The 17,480-nt window shown below is 38.1% G+C and overlaps 4 protein-coding genes across 5 annotated transcripts; 1 reads left to right on the top strand and 3 right to left on the bottom strand.

The window, feature by feature from the left end:
- Positions 1-321: 321 nt before the first annotated feature.
- LOC120428653 (28S ribosomal protein S31, mitochondrial) lies at positions 322-1,690 on the top strand. Its single transcript, XM_039593700.2, has 2 exons — positions 322-480; positions 546-1,690. The coding sequence occupies exons 1-2, from the start codon at positions 449-451 to the stop codon at positions 1,636-1,638; spliced, it is 1,125 nt and encodes a 374-aa protein (XP_039449634.1). The 5' UTR covers positions 322-448; the 3' UTR covers positions 1,639-1,690.
- Positions 1,691-4,091: 2,401 nt separating this feature from the next.
- LOC120428647 (F-box/LRR-repeat protein 7-like) lies at positions 4,092-10,974 on the bottom strand. Its single transcript, XM_039593693.2, has 5 exons — positions 10,579-10,974; positions 9,334-10,524; positions 5,108-5,311; positions 4,746-5,038; positions 4,092-4,620 (listed from the first exon to the last, which is right to left on the bottom strand). Exons 1-5 carry the CDS (start codon positions 10,804-10,806, stop codon positions 4,608-4,610), a joined length of 1,929 nt encoding a protein of 642 aa, XP_039449627.1. The 5' UTR covers positions 10,807-10,974; the 3' UTR covers positions 4,092-4,607.
- Positions 10,975-11,123: 149 nt separating this feature from the next.
- Positions 11,124-13,599, bottom strand: LOC120428648 (dynein regulatory complex subunit 6-like). 2 transcript variants are annotated; one of them, XM_039593695.2, is made up of 4 exons: positions 13,255-13,599; positions 11,699-13,201; positions 11,351-11,557; positions 11,124-11,293 (listed from the first exon to the last, which is right to left on the bottom strand). In XM_039593695.2, exons 1-4 carry the CDS (start codon positions 13,354-13,356, stop codon positions 11,270-11,272), a joined length of 1,836 nt encoding a protein of 611 aa, XP_039449629.1. In that variant the 5' UTR covers positions 13,357-13,599; the 3' UTR covers positions 11,124-11,269. The 2 variants fall into 2 exon arrangements, with proteins under 2 accessions (XP_039449629.1, XP_039449628.1); XM_039593694.2 differs by having other exon boundaries at positions 11,124-11,282; positions 13,255-13,597.
- A 184-nt stretch (positions 13,600-13,783) lies between these two features.
- On the bottom strand, positions 13,784-17,401 carry LOC120428652 (uncharacterized). Its single transcript, XM_039593698.2, has 6 exons — positions 17,270-17,401; positions 15,997-17,205; positions 14,538-15,740; positions 14,273-14,476; positions 14,009-14,215; positions 13,784-13,944 (listed from the first exon to the last, which is right to left on the bottom strand). Exons 1-6 carry the CDS (start codon positions 17,315-17,317, stop codon positions 13,852-13,854), a joined length of 2,964 nt encoding a protein of 987 aa, XP_039449632.1. The 5' UTR covers positions 17,318-17,401; the 3' UTR covers positions 13,784-13,851.
- Between the last annotated feature and the right edge of the window lie 79 nt (positions 17,402-17,480).

Raw genomic sequence — 17,480 nt, 5'->3', positions numbered from 1 at the left:
ATTATAAAATAGAAAAAAAGTCAAAAATTATTTGTTTTACCAGGTTTTACTGTTTTTTTAAACTATTCAGAATTTTATTTAAAAAAATAAAACAATTAAATTTTTTTTAATTAGAAAACGATTGCCAGAGAAAGAAAAAGTCAAAATTAAAAAAAGGTTTGATGGACTTCAAAAAAACTCCAGCGTTCCTTCCAAGCTTCGTTGAACCGTTGGCGTCAATGTAAAAATTTGCATGAATCAGTGTAACGAGCCACTAAAATTAACCAAAAAGTTGAGCAATCTTCATCACACGTGCACTGGCTAAAATCACGCGTCGTGCGTTCATGACAGACGTCAGTTTAGAAAATTTCACCGCATGTAAATAAACAAAACCACGAGCGAAGTGGGTGCTGTTTTGTGCAAAAAGTTTAATATTTTCTCTGAAAAACAGCACTAAAAACAGTGAAAAATGTTTCATTTAGTTCGTTCAAACATTAGCAGGTTCGTATAATTAAATTACTTCTGAATGCACTTAAATTAACGTTGAAATCGCCTTCCCTCCTCAGATTACATAAGAGCTCCAGCACGGCCCGGCTGCTGGCCAACGCCAACTTCTGCTCCGACTCGTCCAAGGACGACGATGGCCAGCGTAAGCCAAAACAACCGAAAGATGACCAGAAACCCGCGGCCGCTCCTTCCGCCGCCCTGAGTCGCCTCAACGAGCTGCTCTCGATGATGAACACCGGCAACGAGGTCCAGCTCGTGAAGAAGGTTCAGCTGGCTCAACCTGCCGGCCAGAAGAAGGGAGGCAGCAAGAAGGCCAAGAAGGATTCCGATTCGGAGTCGGACTCGGACGATGAACGGCCAAAGGATTTGCTGAAGGCTACGAAGAAGGTCGCGAGTTCGCTGGGCGGAGATGCCAAGCAAACGGAGGCGGAACTGCTGGCCAAGTTGCTCGGAGGAAGCGGGGAGGGGTCCAGTCTGAGCGACGTCATCACCGGTATGCAGGTCGATCGGGAGGGCGCGGCAAAGGAGGAGGTCAAGCTTACCCGGAGCAACGTCGTGAGGAAGTCGATCGAGAAGAAGGCTTCGAAGGAACATCGGGGAGATTACGCGAGGGAACCTCGCGAGCGAAAACGAGCTCCGCTAACGGCACTTGTACCGCCTCCTACGGGAGCCAGCGTCAAGTTGTTCGACGGAGAACCGCTGGGCATCTTCACCGATCCGTCGCTGTTGCGCGAAAGTCCGGACGTCCTCAAGACCTGGAATGCCCTGCACGAGCGGGAACTCCGCCTCGCGGTCACCCACCCGCCGGCCAACCACTTCCAAAAGATGGCCCTCTGGACGGAGCAGGGCAAACTGTGGCGATTCCCCATCAACAACGAGCAGGGCTTGGACGAGGAGGCGAAGGTGTCCTTCACCGAGCACATCTTCCTCGAGGACCACCTGGAACCGTGGTGTCCGAAGCGGGGCCCCATCCGGCACTTTATGGAGCTTGTTTGTGTGGGGCTGTCGAAGAATTACTTTATCAGTGCGCACGAGAAGCGGGAGCACATTTTGTGGTTCCGGGATTACTTTGAGCAGAAGAAAGATTTGCTGAAGCAGGTTATCGTGCAGGAGGAGGCGAGCAGCGGAAGTGCGAAGCAGGTTGAGAAGTAGTAGCAGTTCGGGTGACGACTTTGTAATTAGTGGAATAAATTTGTTGAATGAATTTTCTGTGTTTGTGTTTTTTGTGGTGTTGGGTTTGATGACTGCATTTTTTTGAAGGATTCAATGTTGATTATGAAACTTCATCTCTGTTCGGGACGTAGGATTCAAGTACCGAGAGCGTCACGCCAAGTGCACGCGATTACGAACTTTCGATCTGTCGGCAGCTCCATTTAAACCGTCTTCTACGGACGACGACGACGATTCTTGATCGTTTGCATCGTTGATATGTGTAACATATTCGAAGACATCGTTAACTTCTTGATTTTGCTTGTGACTTCGACGTTCTCGGAGTGGCTGCTTTTTCTCTTTTTTGACGTTGCTCCACCATTGGCTCGTGGAGATTCGTGCGGAATTGTTGCTAATGGAGATTCTGGTGGAATTGCAAATTTTCGCAATTAGAGCGTCGACGAGGCTTGATCTTTCTTTTTCTATCTCGCGCAATTTTGCCTGTATTTGGCGTGTTAGATCCATCATTTGCTATTGTTTGAAATTGTATTTTAAATTGCTTTACCAGCCGGCTGGTACTAGCCCCCTTTAGCATTAGCATTATGATCTTTAACCTTGTGTCAGGTTCTGTTCGATCAGCTGGAAAAATAACGATCACAGTTTTCGAAATTGCAATTTAGCGTCGGATTTTAATCCGATATTGCTGCATTTGGTTCTAGTTATCATCAAAAACTCCATAACAAACTTCACACTGTTGAATTTTTCTGTCTTAATGCTAAAACTGTAGCTTTCAGGACCGGCTGACGCAGCAGCAGCTGGGAGTTATGTAAATCATTGAAAAATAAAAGCAATGAGAGCGGATAAAATCTGGGAGCAATAGTTACAAATTTTCCACCTCTTGCGAAATTTGCAATTCCGCCCAAATCTCCATTAGCCGCAATTCCGTCCAAATCTCCACCAGGCGATGGTGGAGCGACGTCAAAAAAAGAGAAAAAGCAGCCACTCCGAAGACGTCGAAATTGATGCACCATATTCTTGATTTACACAACGAAATGGGGGTGTTTAAATCTCGAATCGCTAAAAAAAGAAAATCCGTGACTTAAATTGAGAATATGACCTAAATTAAGAATCTTTGGGATTTCGTAATTTGTCGGAACTTTTTCAAAATGTATCAATTGTATTTTGTTTAGTTATGTTATAAAAACATTTTAGCACGGTTTTGGAACACCTGGGATGTTCTAGTCCATCCGAAACATCCGGAAATTTTGTGCAGCAGGCTAACCAAAGAAACAAGTTGAAACTTCAAAATTTTGACAACGGATCCTACCCAGACTGCTTCAGTGAGTGCGGTAGGCTACAGTGCATTGTTGTAACAACTTATTGGGATGATCTGGGTCATCCAAGATCTGTGGGTCTACCGCCGTAACAAGCCAGAGGTCGACGGATTTTGACCACGGAACATATCCGTATAGCTACAGTGAGTATGGTAGACTACTTTGCTGATATTTTAGGATGTCCTGGGTCATCCAAGGACTCTCTGCAGTTAAGATCTGTGGGTCTACCGCCGTAACAAGCCAGAGGTCGACGGATTTTGACCCTGGAATATACCCGCATAGCTTCAGTGAGTATGGTAGACTACTTTGCTGATCTGTTGGGCTGTCTTGGGTCATCCAAGGACTCCCTGGAGTAGTCTACCATACTCACTGAAGCTATGCGGATATGTTCCGTCGACCTCTGGCTTGTTACGGCGGTAGACCCACAGATCTTAACTCCAGGGAGTCCTTGGATGACCCAGATCATCCCAATAAGTTGTTAGAACAATGTACTGTAGCCCACACTCACTGAAGTAGTCTGAGTAGGATCCGTCTTCAACATTTTGAAGTTTCGACTTGATTCTTTGGTAAGCCTGTTGCATAAAATTTCCGGAAGTTTCGGATGGACTAAAACATCCTTGGTGTTCCAAAACCATGCTTAAATGTTTTTATAACATAACTAAATAAAATACAATTGATACATTTTGAAAATTCTCCGACAAATTACGAATCCCAATGATTCTTAATTTAAGTCATATTCTCAATTTAAGTCATAGACATTCTCATTTTAAGTCATGACCTAAAAAAAATGTGTAAATCGAGAATCGTTTAAAAAAAGATGACTTAAAAAAAAGAATATGGTGTACAAAGTTTCAGCAGTGACCGTCATTAGGTATGTGACTTTAGTTGTCTTTATTCTCCACAGTCGGCTCACTGATTGTCAATCTTTACTCTTCCTCCGTCTGTAGATGATTTCTGGAGTTTTTTTTTTGAAAAGGTCCAATAAACCAAATTTTCAGTTTTTGCTTTTTGGGTGTTTTTTAATAGCCCTGACTCAAGGCGGTTTTAAAAACACCCGAAAAGCAAAAACTGGAAATTTGGTTGATTGGACCTTTTTTTTTTTTTAAAAAAAAAAAACTCCAGTATTCTTAAGTAATTTTAAACTTTATACTTCGATGCTTTCTTTTCTCCATTCCTCTTTATCTCAACTTTTCACTATCTTGACGGTCCTTCTGATTTCATTCCTAACGGAAATACTTTATTGTTGTCGATATGATCTCAAAATGATGATCATGCTTTACATAGATAATATATATTAGATATTCTTATCGAATCGGCTTTTGGATTCTTATTCTATCTGTCTCGATGGCCTCCGTAGTTATTGACAACCAGAGAGTCGACACTTTATATTTTCGATAACTATAACTCTACAGATCATGTTCAATCGAGTCATATCCAAAAAAAACTGAATTTAATTTTGCGTTTATTGTTTTTGTTGGAACAGTCATGTTGTCAATCAGTAAAAGTCCTTCAGTGTGTGGAAAATGTACTCCGCTCGCATGCGTTCCTTACTTGCGCTAAGGACCTTTTAAAAACTATCTCGAGAATTCAGGAATTTGCTTTGATTTGTATAATAGTCGTTTATTTAAACATTTCTCTTTATAAAAAATATCTGGAATAGAAATAATAGAAATTATTAGTGACAAGCTTCAAACAAATAAAATCTACGGGACAGTAACAGGACGGGCACAACTCTCTCAACACACAATCGTGAACACCCAGAATTCCGTTCAATACTTTGGCAAGTTCCGCAGCGACTTTAGCTTCCCCAGCAGCGTGGTCGTGTCCCGTGGCAGTTTGTGGCACCCCCTCAGATTGATGTTCTTCAACAGCTTGCAGTTGGTCAAAATCGCGTAGATACTTTCGGCAGTGAGCAGCGGCAGTCGCAACAGCTTCAAACCCTTCAACCTGATCAGATGTTTGCTGATTAGTTCGATGGCACGATCGTTGAGCAGGTGGCAATCGCTCAGATCCATCACCTCCAGCGAGGGGCAGTTCAGGACCATGGCCTCGATGCCTTCGTCGGTGATCTGTGAAGCGTGGGGAAGAAAATCTTTTTTTAAATTGAGTAGAAACACAAGAAGAAAAAAATAACCCACATTAACGCAGTGCGACAGGTTGATTTCGCGCAGTTCGACAAGCTTGAAGCAGGTTGTGAGGGCCAGGTCCGTGACCTTGAAGCAGCCGGAAATTTGCAGTTCCTGGAGGCCCTGGAGCATGTCCAGCGAGAAGGTTTGCTGCTCGTTCCAGATCTCGATGGCGGGCCGCTCGAGGTCGATGCCGGTCAGGCCCGCGTCGGAGATCTGTGAGGAAATGATTAAGGAATAATTTAATAATTTAATAATTTAATAATTTAATAATTTAATAATATAATAATTTAATAATTTATTAATTTAATAATTTAATAATTTAACAATTTAATAATTTAATAATTTAATAATTAAATAATTTAATAATTTAATAATTAATAATTTAATAATTTAATAATTTAATAATTTAATAATTTAATAATTTAATAATTTAATAATTTAATAATTTAATAATTTAATAATTTAATAATTTAATAATTTAATAATTTAATAATTTAATAATTTAATAATTTAATAATTTAATAATTAAATAATTTAATAATTTAATAATTTAATAATATAATAATTTAATAATGTAATAATTTAATAATTTAATAAATTAATAATTTAATAATTCAATAAGGCTGGTACAAATATTTTTAAAAGTTTTTGTCACCCCCCCCTTCAAAATTGGCCCGAAAAATCAGGGGGCATAAAAAAATTTTTTACAATAAACTTTAAAATTTCAATGAAAATTCAAGTGCAACCAACTGAAATCAAATTAAAATACATTCTCCTGCGTTTAAAATCATTTTTAGCATGTTTGGGTTTATTAAAAAATCTTAAGATTTTTTGAAAATTTTCGATGCAAAATCTTTTTTTTCGACACAATTTTTGTTTTTGTCAGATCTTAGATTTTTTGAAAACTAATGATTGCAAAACAACTGAACTAGTGTAAAATGCATTTTAAAACACTTTTTTCATTTAAATGTGAAGACTATGGCTTGTTATAAAAATTTTTATATTTTTTTATTTTTTTGCCCCCCCCTTGACCTTGGCCAGGGCCGAGGGACAAAAACTTTTTTAAATATTTTCATCGGCCTAATTTAATAATTTAATAATTTAATAATTTAATAATTTAATAATTTAATAATTTAATAATTTAATAATTTAATAATTTAATAATTTAATAATTTAATAATTTAATAATTTAATAATTTAATAATTTAATAATTTAATAATTTAATAATTTAATAATTTAATAATTTAATAATTTAATAATTTAATAATTTAATAATTTAATAATTTAATAATTTAATAATTTAATAATTTAATAATTTAATAATTTAATAATTTAATAATTTAATAATTTAATAATTTAATAATTTAATAATTTAATAATTTAATAATTTAATAATTTAATAATTTAATAATTTAATAATTTAATAATTTATTAATTTAATAATTTAATAATTTAATAATTTAATAATTTAATAATTTAATAATTTAATAATTTAATAATTTAATAATTTAATAATTAAATAATTAAATAATTTAATAATTTAATAATTTAATAATTTAATAATTTAATAATTTAATAATTTAATAATTTAATAATTTAATAATTTAATAATTTAATAATTTAATAATTTAATAATTTAATAATTTAATAATTTAATAATTTAATAATTTAATATTTTAATAATTTAATAATTTAATAATTTAATAATTTAATAATTTAATAATTTAATAATTTAATAATTCAATAATTTAATAATTTAATAATTTAATAATTTAATAATTTAATAATTTATTAATTTAATAATTTAATAATTTAATAATTTAATAATTTAATAATTTAATAATTTAATAATTTAATAATTTAATAATTAAATAATTTAATAATTTAATAATTTAATAATTTAATAATTTAATAATTTAATAATTTAATAATTTAATAATTTAATAATTAAATAATTTAATAATTTAAAAATTTAATAATTTAATAATTTAATAATTTAATAATTTAATAATTTAATAATTTAATAATTTAATAATTTAATAATTTAATAATTTAATAATTTAATAATTTAATAATTTAATAATTTAATATTTTAATAATTTAATAATTTAATAATTTAATTATTTAATAATTTAATAATTTAATAATTTAATAATTCAATAATTTAATAATTTAATAATTTAATAATTTAATAATTTAATAATTTAATAATTTAATAATTTAATAATTTAATAATTTAATAATTTAATAATTTAATAATTTAATAATTTAATAATTTAATAATTTAATAATTTAATAATTTAATAATTTAATAATTTAATATTTTAATATTTTAATAATTTAATAATTTAATAATTTAATGATTTAATAATTTAATAATTTAATAATTTGATAATTTAATAATTTAATTATTTAATAATTTAATAATTTAATGATTAATAATTTAATAATTCAATAATTTAACAATTTAATAGTTTAATAATTTAATAATTTAATAATTTAATAATTTAATAATTTAATAATTTAATAATTTAATAATTTAATAATTTAATAATTTAATAATTTAATAATTTAATAATTTAATAATTTAATAATTTAATAATTTAATAATTTAATAATTTAATAATTTAATAATTTAATAATTTAATAATTTAATAATTTAATAATTTAATAATTTAATAATTTAATAATTTAATAATTTATTAATTTAATAATTTAATAATTTAATAATTTAATAATTTAATAATTTAATAATTTAATAATTTAATAATTTAATAATTTAATAATTTAATAATTTAATAATTTAATAATTTAATAATTAATAATTTAATAATTTAATAATTTAATAATTTAATAATTTAATAATTTAATAATTTAATAATTTAATAATTTAATAATTTAATAATTTAATAATTTAATAATTTAATAATTTAATAATTTAATAATTTAATAATTTAATAATTTAATAATTAAATAATTTAATAATTTAATAATTTAATAATATAATAATTTAATAATGTAATAATTTAATAATTTAATAATTTAATAATTTAATAATTTAATAATTTAATAATTTAATAATTTAATAATTTAATAATTTAATAATTTAATAATTTAATAATTTAATAATTTAATAATTTAATAATTTAATAATTTAATAATTTAATAATTTAATAATTTAATAATTTAATAATTTAATAATTTAATAATTTAATAATTTAATAATTTAATAATTTAATAATTTAATAATTTAATAATTTAATAATTTAATAATTTAATAATTTAATAATTTAATAATTTAATAATTTAATAATTTAATAATTTAATAATTTAATAATTTAATAATTTAATAATTTAATAATTTAATAATTTAATAATTTAATAATTTAATAATTTAATAATTTTATAATTTAATAATTTAATAATTTAATAATTTAATAATTTAATAATTTAATAATTTAATAATTTAATAATTTAATAATTTAATAATTTAATAATTTAATAATTTAATAATTTAATAATTTATTAATTTAATAATTTAATAATTTAATAATTTAATAATTTAATAATTTAATAATTTAATAATTTAATAATTTAATAATTTAATAATTAAATAATTAAATAATTTAATAATTTAATAATTTAATAATTTAATAATTTAATAATTTAATAATTTAATAATTTAATAATTTAATAATTTAATAATTTAATAATTAAATAATTTAATAATTTAAAAATTTAATAATTTAATAATTTAATAATTTAATAATTTAATAATTTAATAATTTAATAATTTAATAATTTAATATTTTAATATTTTAATAATTTAATAATTTAATAATTTAATAATTTAATAATTTAATATTTTAATAATTTAATAATTTAATAATTTAATTATTTAATAATTTAATAATTTAATAATTTAATAATTCAATAATTTAATAATTTAATAATTTAATAATTTAATAATTTAATAATTTAATAATTTAATAATTTAATAATTTAATAATTTAATAATTTAATAATTTAATAATTTAATAATTTAATAATTTAATAATTTAATAATTTAATAATTTAATAATTTAATAATTTAATAATTTAATAATTTAATAATTTAGATATTTAAATAATTAGACTCCATTATTCATTATTTCTAATTTGATTCATAAATTAATAAAAAAAATAACTGAAACCAAATAAAATATTGAGTATCAAACTTCGCTCCCATACTAACCTTAACACACCCATTCAACCGCAAGACCCGCAGCATCCTCAAGTAGGAAAACATGTACTGAATCGAGGTATCGTTCACACAGTTCGACCCGCAAAAGTCCACCACGGTCAGATTCACCAGCGTCAGACAGATTTTCAGTATCATACCCTCGGATATCCCGGGCAGCATACTCAGGTGTAGCTCCCTCATGTTGGTCCGACCCTTGTCGATGATTGCCTTCATGAAGCCTTCGTCGGTGATACGATCGCAATCCGACAGGTCCAGGATCGTCAGCTTGCGGAGCCTTCGGATCTCGCCAATCCCAAAGTCCGTCAGGAGCCAGCAACCGTTGAGCTTGAGAGTCTTCAACAGGGGCATTGAATCGGCTATCTCGATCAGGGCAAAGTCGGTGAGGTTTAGGAAGGATGTTAGATCTAGGTGGATCAAGTTGGTGTGCTTCCGGAGAACATCGATGATGCCGGGGTCCTTGATGGGGGCTCGGGCGAAGAAGGACAGACTGATGGTACTCAGGGACATGCTCTCAATCTCGGCGAATTGCTTGAGAAACAGATCGTCGTACATGGTGTAACTAAAATTGACCGACTTCATCTGGTGCTTGTAATTTTTTAGGATGCGCAGAATGTGGGACAGAATTTGGACGCGCTGGTTTGGGTCGAGCTCCTTGAGACACTTGGAGATCTCGAGGGACGATATGCGTGGGGCCATCGCGATCAGGTAGTTGAGGTGCTCCTCGTTGAAGGCGCTACACTTGCGTAGACCGAGGTGGGTAAGGCGCTTGCAGAGGATCATGTCTTGAAAGTCTACCGGGTGCCAGCTCTTGAACAGCTCGTCGCAGTCAATCAAATTGAGACGTTCTAAATTTGGCAGGCAGCCCACGATGTTGCAGAGTTTTGGCTTGGTTAGTGCGCAGTTGTCGAACGTTATCTCGCGGATGTACACTCCGAAGAAGTCCCAGAACGCCGTTTGGCCGCTGAACTGAACCCGCGTCAGCTTGATGTTGGTAAAGTGCCGAAAGCTGTCCAGGAAGATCTGGATCGGAGACTTGCTGTCGCAGACCTCGATCCGTTCGAAGTGAAAGCAGGTCGCGTTCAGGAACTGCGGATGACGCAGGGCTTCAAACCAACGACGACACGTAAGAGCCGCCGAGTTACGATCACTCGGTCGGATGAACGTGAAGACGTGGATCAGTACCTGAAAGAGAGAGAGTTCATGAGCCCGAGGGTCATCCAAACATTACCTCCTTACCTCCATTGGAAGATTGTCCCAACCAACTCGAACCCGCGGAGCCTTCGCGATGTATTGAAACACATCGTCATCGAACGGAAACTCTCGATTCTCGACCTCTTCCTTCACCGGTTCCACGATCTTCTCCTCTTCCTCTTCCATATCTTCGTCGTCCGAATCAAACCCCAGCTCACCCATTCCATACCCATAGTAATGCAGATTAAAGTAACTCTCCATCATCATCTCCATCTTGCACAACAACCCTTTAAGATACCCGTCCGACCGCTGTAACCACCAACCAAGGAATAAAAATACTCGCGGAAACTCGCGATCGCGATCGCCACGCCGAAGGCGCCATTTTGAATTTTGTGTTTGTCCAAAAACCGATCATGGCGTCGTTGTTTGTCAACAAACCCACGTTGGTCATTGAACGTGAAAGTTGAGTACGCGACCACAAACTTGGCACACTTTCGATCGCCGATGATGTGACGCGATCAGGTTGCATCACCCCCGATCGGTATTTGTTGTGACTGTGATATCGACGACAGAGACACACGCCTGGGGGGTTATATTTAGAAACTTCTATTCATAGGACATCACAAAAACAAAAAAAGAGAAGACGCCTACTACGACTACTTGTTGTTGATCGTCTTGAGCGTGGGGATCGCCGCTTGTAACCGCTCCTCGACCCGGTTCAGCTTGAAGCATCCGGCTAGCGAAATGTGCTGTAATGAAACTTTACGCCATTAAAAGGGTTACCCTGTTAGCCCACCAAATCTGACGAATACGATACCTTCAGGTAGTGGCAGTTGACGCTGACAAAGTACAGACTGTCGTCCGTCAGCATGGGGCACTTGTTGACCTTGAGCGTTTTGAGCCGCTTCAGATTGGCCGTGATAAGGTCGATGCAGTGGTCGTTCATGTTGGGGCATTCGCTGAGGTCCAGGTACTCGATGGACTTGTTGTTGGTGACGAGCGCCTCGATGCCGGCCTCGGTGAGCTGTGGAGTAGTAGATGGGGGTTTTGAACTCGATCAATGTCGAAGCAGAGTGGTTCGCGGGGTGAACACGACCATGGAAGGGAATCGCAGAGGTCAACTCTACTTGCAACTAGTGAATGATCGCAGACGAAGGTTACTCACCATCGAGCACCGCGCCAGGTGCAGTTCCTTCAGCTCGCCAAAGCTGAACCCTTTCTGCAGGGCAAGATCGGTGATCTTGTAGCACCCGGTGAGGACCAGCGTGCGCAGCTTGAAGATGCGATCTATCGCGAACGACTCGGAAATGTCCCAAATTTCGAGCGGGTTGTACGGCAGGTCGATCCCCGTCAGGCCAGCGTCCGTCACCTTCGTGCAACAGTACAGAATCAGCTTGCGCAGGTGTAGCAGGTAGAAGTTGATGTACTGCAGGGTTGCGTCCGTCGCGGCGTTCGGAGAACTGCTGAGATCAAGGATTTGAATTTTGTCAAAGTTGAGCGTAACCTGGATGAGCGAGTAGTCGCTTAGGCTGGGCAGTTCGCACAGGTAAAGTTCTTGGAGATTCTTCATTCTGCGACCGATCACGCCGTTGAACATGGCTCGGTCGGAGATTCGTTCGCAGTTGGACAGGTCAAGAACTTCGAGGCGTTCTAGCTTGACAATTTCCATGATCCCCTCGTCGGTGATGAGGATACAGCGGCGTAGTTTGAGTGTTTTTAGCTTCGTTAGGGTGGTAGTGATCAGTTCCATGACTTCGTCGGTCACTCCGAGGGAAGAGGAAAGATCGAGGTGGACCAGGTTGGGTTGGCTGGTGAGGAAGCTGATGAAGCCTGGCGTTTGGATGGTTTTCTTCACTTTACCAACTTTGAACTGCAGGGCGGGGGTTATCTTCAGCTCGGGTTGCCGTCTCAGCAGATCGATGATCGCCGGGGGTATTTTGTCGCAGAACGTCAGGCTGAGGCTCTCCAGACATAGTCCGTCCAGCATGGCCAACGTGCTCAAGCAGATGTCGTCGATCGACAAGGTACCACTAAACTTGAGCGTTTCCAGCTGAAACCTACGATTGTTGATGAACCGCATGATGTGCTCGACCATCGCGACTCTCCGTACCGCTGTAACCATCTTGAAACAGTTGGAAATGTCGAGATGGGCCATGTTGGGAGCGATCGTCATGATCCAGTTGAAGTGTTTCTCATCCATAAAGTCGTTATTCGCCACCGAGACATCCAACAGCTTCTCCAACACAAAGTTCGACTGACAGCAGTGGAACTGTTTGTCGAACTGCCACATCCGGAACAGCTCATCGCACGACTCGATCCGCAGCTTGCGCAGGTTTGGCACGTGCTGCAACGCCCACGCCAACTCCGTGTCCCGAATCAGGCAGTTCCGGAAGCTTAACTCGAGCACAAACTCCCCAAAATCCGGCCAAAAGTCACTGTTCCCGTAGAACGTCACCGAGCTCAACTCGATCCTCGGAAAGATGCGGAACGCCTGTATAAAGTTCTTGATCGGTGGCTCATTGTCGCAAAAGTTAATGTTCGAGAAGCGAAACACCAGCTTCTCGTTGAACGGGGTGTAGTAGTGCGACGCCTCCAACCATCGGCGACAGGTCTGCCCAGCGGCGACGCGATCGTCCAAGCTGACCATCTTCATGATCTTCAACAGCAGCTAAAAGTACAAAGATGAGTACAAAATTCTGCGACGCAGTTTTCTTTACTCACCTCCATCGGAAGGTCGTGGAAGCCGGTGGTTTCCGGTTCGGGCTCAGGTTCCTCCTCCTTGGGTTTCTCCACGTGGTTGTTGGCTATGAAAAAGTCCATCATCGTGCCGCTGTAAATAAACGGGGTAGGCCTAAACGATCCTTCTTTCCTTCAACGGAGAGCTATCGCGCGAACGATCCTTCTCGGTTGGTGGCAAAAGGTACAATGGCATAACTTGATCGCGTTAATCGATAGGTAAAAATATCCCGAAGTTTCGAAGATACGAATGCGTCTTTGTTTTCGCACGAACAAACGCGTGCCAAGATCAACGATCTTCTGTTCGGTCGTTGTGTACAAACAGTTTGCGCGTTGGCGCCACGCCTATTTTTGAGGTTATGTCAGCTGGGGCGTTACGCTAGGTTGATGCCGGCTGTGTTTAGTGGGGTTGCATACTTCCGGGTTCAATAAACTCATTTTGCCGTTAGATTTCGCTGTTTGGAATTTTTTTGAAAAATACGGACGTTGTGATAGAATTAAATAACATTTTCGATAGATTATCAGGTTTTTATTTGTATCACATTTAATTTTACAGAACAAAGCAAAACCTTTTTTTCCAACTCAAGATTTGTACACCTGTCTGAGTGTGGTGATCTTCGCCAAACGCTCCATAATATCCGGGGGCAGTTTGTGACATCCTCGCACGTACAGGTACTGAAACGACCAGGACCAACATTATTCCCAACTCAAACTCGTCCCAAAGACCATCCGCACGTACCTTCAAATTCTTGCAATACTGCGCCAAAAATCCTAACGCCACGTCGCTCACCAGCGGACAGTTTGCCAGCTTGAGCGTGCTGAGCCGTTTCAAGTTCTGCGCTATCAACTCCACGCAGTAGTCGTTGATCTGGGGACACTCGCTCAGGTCCAGGTACTCCAGCGCCGGACAGCTCGTCACGAGCTTTTCCATGCCTTGCTTAGTGATCTGCGGAAGGTAGAAGCTCAGTTAGTTGGGTTCAGTGACCGGCGATCGCGCCCCTACCTGGTGACACCGGGATAGGCTGAGCTCCTTCAGTTCCATGAAGCGGAACGAGTACCGCAGGGCAAAATCGGTGATCTTGTAGCAGCCCGAAACCTTCAGGATGCGCAGCTTCCGGAGCCGGTCAATCGAGAACGTCTCCGCGATGTCCCAGATGGCGAACGTCTTCTGGGGCAGGTCGATGCCGGTGAAGCCGGCGTCCGTGAGCTGTGGGAGAAGGTAAGAGTTGGCTGATCGAGGGTAACTAGGGTGATTGGAGGTAGTCGACCTTAGTACTTCTCTCTAGGTTAATATGTTCGAGACTTGTGAGATGAAGGAAGATGTGTTGAAGGGCGCAATCTGTCATGCAGGACGCTGACCCTGCCATGCTCAAAACAGTTAGATTTTTAAAGCTGGATCCGATCTTGATGATGCACTCGTCATCGAGGGGATTCAGCAGTTCTAGAACGAGTTCGTTCAACGGGGGTTTGTTATTGTCGTTGGTACCGTCGGTGATCGCGCGCTTTGTAAAGCGACACTTGGATAGATCCAGAACATTCAACTGACGAAGCTTGAAAATCTGCATGATCCCGTAATCCGAGACTCCACTACATCCGGCAATCTTTAGCACAGTTAATCCGGGCATGTTCCGTACGACCTGCTCTAAACAGTAGTCGGTGATGCCCGCAGATAGCGAAAGATCAAGCGTTCGAATCTCGTTTTGTTCCCGGAGAAGATCGATGATCGCTGGCTTTCGCTGAGGCAGTTTCTCCAAGTAGGTCAAGCTAAAGCTTTCCAGGGACAATCCTCTAGCGTTCACCATGCCTCGTAGGAAGATATCGTCTACCGGAGCGCCGATCAAGTTCAGCTCCTTCAAATCGTTCTGCCGATGCTGAATGAACGTCAAAATACAGTTCAACAACTGCGTCTTCTTGGTAACATCGACGTTACGGAAGCAGTTGGAGAAGTCTACCGCCCTCAAGTTAGGCATCATCTCGACCATGGTGCTGAACTGTAACACGCTGAAGTTATTTCGCGCCAAACTCAAATGCAGAACGCTGTCAAAGTACACGTTCACAACTCCATTCTCGAAGAACTTCCAATTCTTGAACAGGTCATCCCTCAGCAAGTCACACTCGACAAACCGCGCCACCTGCAAGTTTGGCATGAACTTGAACACCGAAATAATCCGCTCCCTCCAGATCATACACTTTTCAAACGTTATATCCCGTATAAACTCCCCAAAAATTCCCCAAAACTTGCTGTACACGTTTAGTTTGACCCGCGTCAGCTTGATCACCGGATAGCAATGGTAACTCAGCAGCAGCTCCGAGACTGGCGGCTTAAAGTCATCGAACTCGACGCCCACCAAGTGTAGACACCGTTCCTGGGCGAATCCTAGATACGTGGACGCCTCGTACCAGTGCCAACAGGTAAAACCCGCCGAGGTGCGATCGGCCTGCGGGAGGTACTTGAAGATCTTCACTAATAGCTGGACGCGCGGGGAAGGGTAGATCAGTTAGAGCTTGCGGGGCCACGTTGAAGAGTTCGGCCATGACTTACTTCAGTTGGTAGCAGGGCGAAGTCCGACCCCGGACACCTCGATCGCATCATGGAACACTTATTGGTGGCTACAATACTGTTCTGATCGATCGCGATCGCGGTAAAGAATGCACTCGAGAGTACAGGTCGTGGTGGCTTAAGTACCAGACGAGCACTTAGGGGAGGAAAATCTGACATAACCTTACCTTGGTACTTCGCTCGATATTCATATCCCGCAGGGCGCTTAAATTCCGGAAGATGTACTGCGCCGACCAGTCCGTCATACAGGACGAAGAACCGCCAATGTTGAGCACAGTCAGATTGTCAAAGTTGGCGCCCACCCGTACGATGCACTCTTCGTCCAACGTTGCAATCTGTTCGAGGTAGAACTCCTTAAGGTTCTTTCGGTATTTGCTGCCGGAACCTTCCATGATTGCTTGCTTCGTGATTCGACACTTGGACAAGTGCAGCTTCTCCAGATGTTGTAGCTTGAAGACTTGGGAAACTCCGTAGTCACAGATGCCCCAACAGCCGGATAGGTTGAGTTCCCTTATCTTGACCATGTTGCGGACGATCTGATCGAGGCAAAAGTCCGTAATACCAATTGATTGGGAGAGGTCCAGGTATTCCATGTCGGTTTGCTGGCGCAGAAGCGTTACGATAGCTGGATTACGGTGAGGCATCTTTTCCAAGTAGGTCAGACTCAAACTTTGCAGACGAAGATCTTGGCATTTGTTGAGTCCTGCTAGGAAAAGATCATCCACAGATATTCCACTCAAGTTTAAACTCTTCAGCTTGGTCTGTCTCTCCTCAACAAACTTCTGGATGCAGTTCAGCATGTGAGTCTTGCTGACCGAATCAACGTAGCTGAAGCAGTTGGACAAGTTCAGCGAAGTCAAGTTCGGCATCATCTCCACGATCGCTCCGAACTGCAACTCCGTAAAGTTATTCTTAGCCAGGCTCAACGTAACAATACTATGAAACCGAAGGTCCATCAGCCCGTTCTCGAAAAACTTCCAATCCTTGAACAGGTCATCCCTCAGCAAGTCACACTCCACAAACCGTGCCGTCCGCAAATTCTTCAAGTGCTTAAACACAGCGATAATCCGCTCCCGCCAAATCATGCACTTCTCAAAGGTGATCTCGTACACAGCCGGCCCAAAGTCCAGCCAAAACTGGCTGTTGACGGACTGCTGCATGCGTACGCGGGTCAGCTTGAGCACCGGATAAACGTGCGGACTCATCAGCAGGTCCGCTACCGGCGGCTTACAGTCGTCAAACTCCACCCCAACCAGATGCAGACACATCTGGCGGGCGAACCCAAGGTACTTGGACGCTTCGTACCATTTCCAGCAGGTGTAGCTGGCGGCACCGCGATCGCTCACGCACAAGTACTTGAAGATCTGCACCAACAGCTGCACGTGGAAAAGAAACCGTTGGTAAGGGAAATGAGGCTACGATCACCTTCCGCGGACTCACCTCCGTTGGAAGATTGCCAAAGTCCGGTTCTAGCTTCAGCAGCTTCATTTGACGACCGTTTCGCGCGCGGTAGCGAACTTGCACTGAGATCAGGAAGACGACTAATTATGGACCTGGTCGCGAATGCGATCGCGATCGTGTGATGCGCTTAATTCGACTCCCCTAAATCACACGCGAAAGACGACGAGGAAGCGTCGCGACGGACGGGTTG

Source organism: Culex pipiens, chromosome 2, assembly GCF_016801865.2.
Source record: "Culex pipiens pallens isolate TS chromosome 2, TS_CPP_V2, whole genome shotgun sequence".
Classification (NCBI taxonomy): Eukaryota; Metazoa; Arthropoda; class Insecta; order Diptera; family Culicidae; genus Culex; species Culex pipiens.
Note: the sequence above shows the minus strand (reverse complement) of the source record. Positions and strands in the feature narration are given on the sequence as shown.

What these genes read in the sequence shown, in the direction of transcription:
- LOC120428653 (XM_039593700.2), top strand. Translation starts at nt 449, where the DNA reads ATGTTTCATTTAGTTCGTTCAAACATTAGCAG. An exon ending in GTTCGTTCAAACATTAGCAG is followed by an intron (nt 481 to 545) that starts GTTCGTATAATT and finishes TTCCCTCCTCAG; the next exon opens with ATTACATAAGAGCTCCAGCA.
- LOC120428647 (XM_039593693.2), bottom strand. Translation starts at nt 10,806, where the DNA reads ATGGAGATGATGATGGAGAGTTACTTTAATCTGCATTACTATGGGTAT. An exon ending in GGGACAATCTTCCAATGGAG is followed by an intron (nt 10,525 to 10,578) that starts GTAAGGAGGTAA and finishes TCTCTCTTTCAG; the next exon opens with GTACTGATCCACGTCTTCAC. An exon ending in GGTTGAATGGGTGTGTTAAG is followed by an intron (nt 5,312 to 9,333) that starts GTTAGTATGGGA and finishes ATTTCCTCACAG; the next exon opens with ATCTCCGACGCGGGCCTGAC.
- LOC120428648 (XM_039593694.2), bottom strand. Translation starts at nt 13,356, where the DNA reads ATGATGGACTTTTTCATAGCCAACAACCACGTGGAGAAACCCAAGGAG. An exon ending in TCCACGACCTTCCGATGGAG is followed by an intron (nt 13,202 to 13,254) that starts GTGAGTAAAGAA and finishes TTGTACTTTTAG; the next exon opens with CTGCTGTTGAAGATCATGAA. An exon ending in TCAACTGCCACTACCTGAAG is followed by an intron (nt 11,283 to 11,350) that starts GTATCGTATTCG and finishes GTTTCATTACAG; the next exon opens with CACATTTCGCTAGCCGGATG.
- LOC120428652 (XM_039593698.2), bottom strand. Translation starts at nt 17,317, where the DNA reads ATGAAGCTGCTGAAGCTAGAACCGGACTTTGGCAATCTTCCAACGGAG. An exon ending in ATATCGAGCGAAGTACCAAG is followed by an intron (nt 15,741 to 15,996) that starts GTAAGGTTATGT and finishes CCGCGCGTCCAG; the next exon opens with CTATTAGTGAAGATCTTCAA. An exon ending in GCCTATCCCGGTGTCACCAG is followed by an intron (nt 14,216 to 14,272) that starts GTAGGGGCGCGA and finishes TACCTTCCGCAG; the next exon opens with ATCACTAAGCAAGGCATGGA.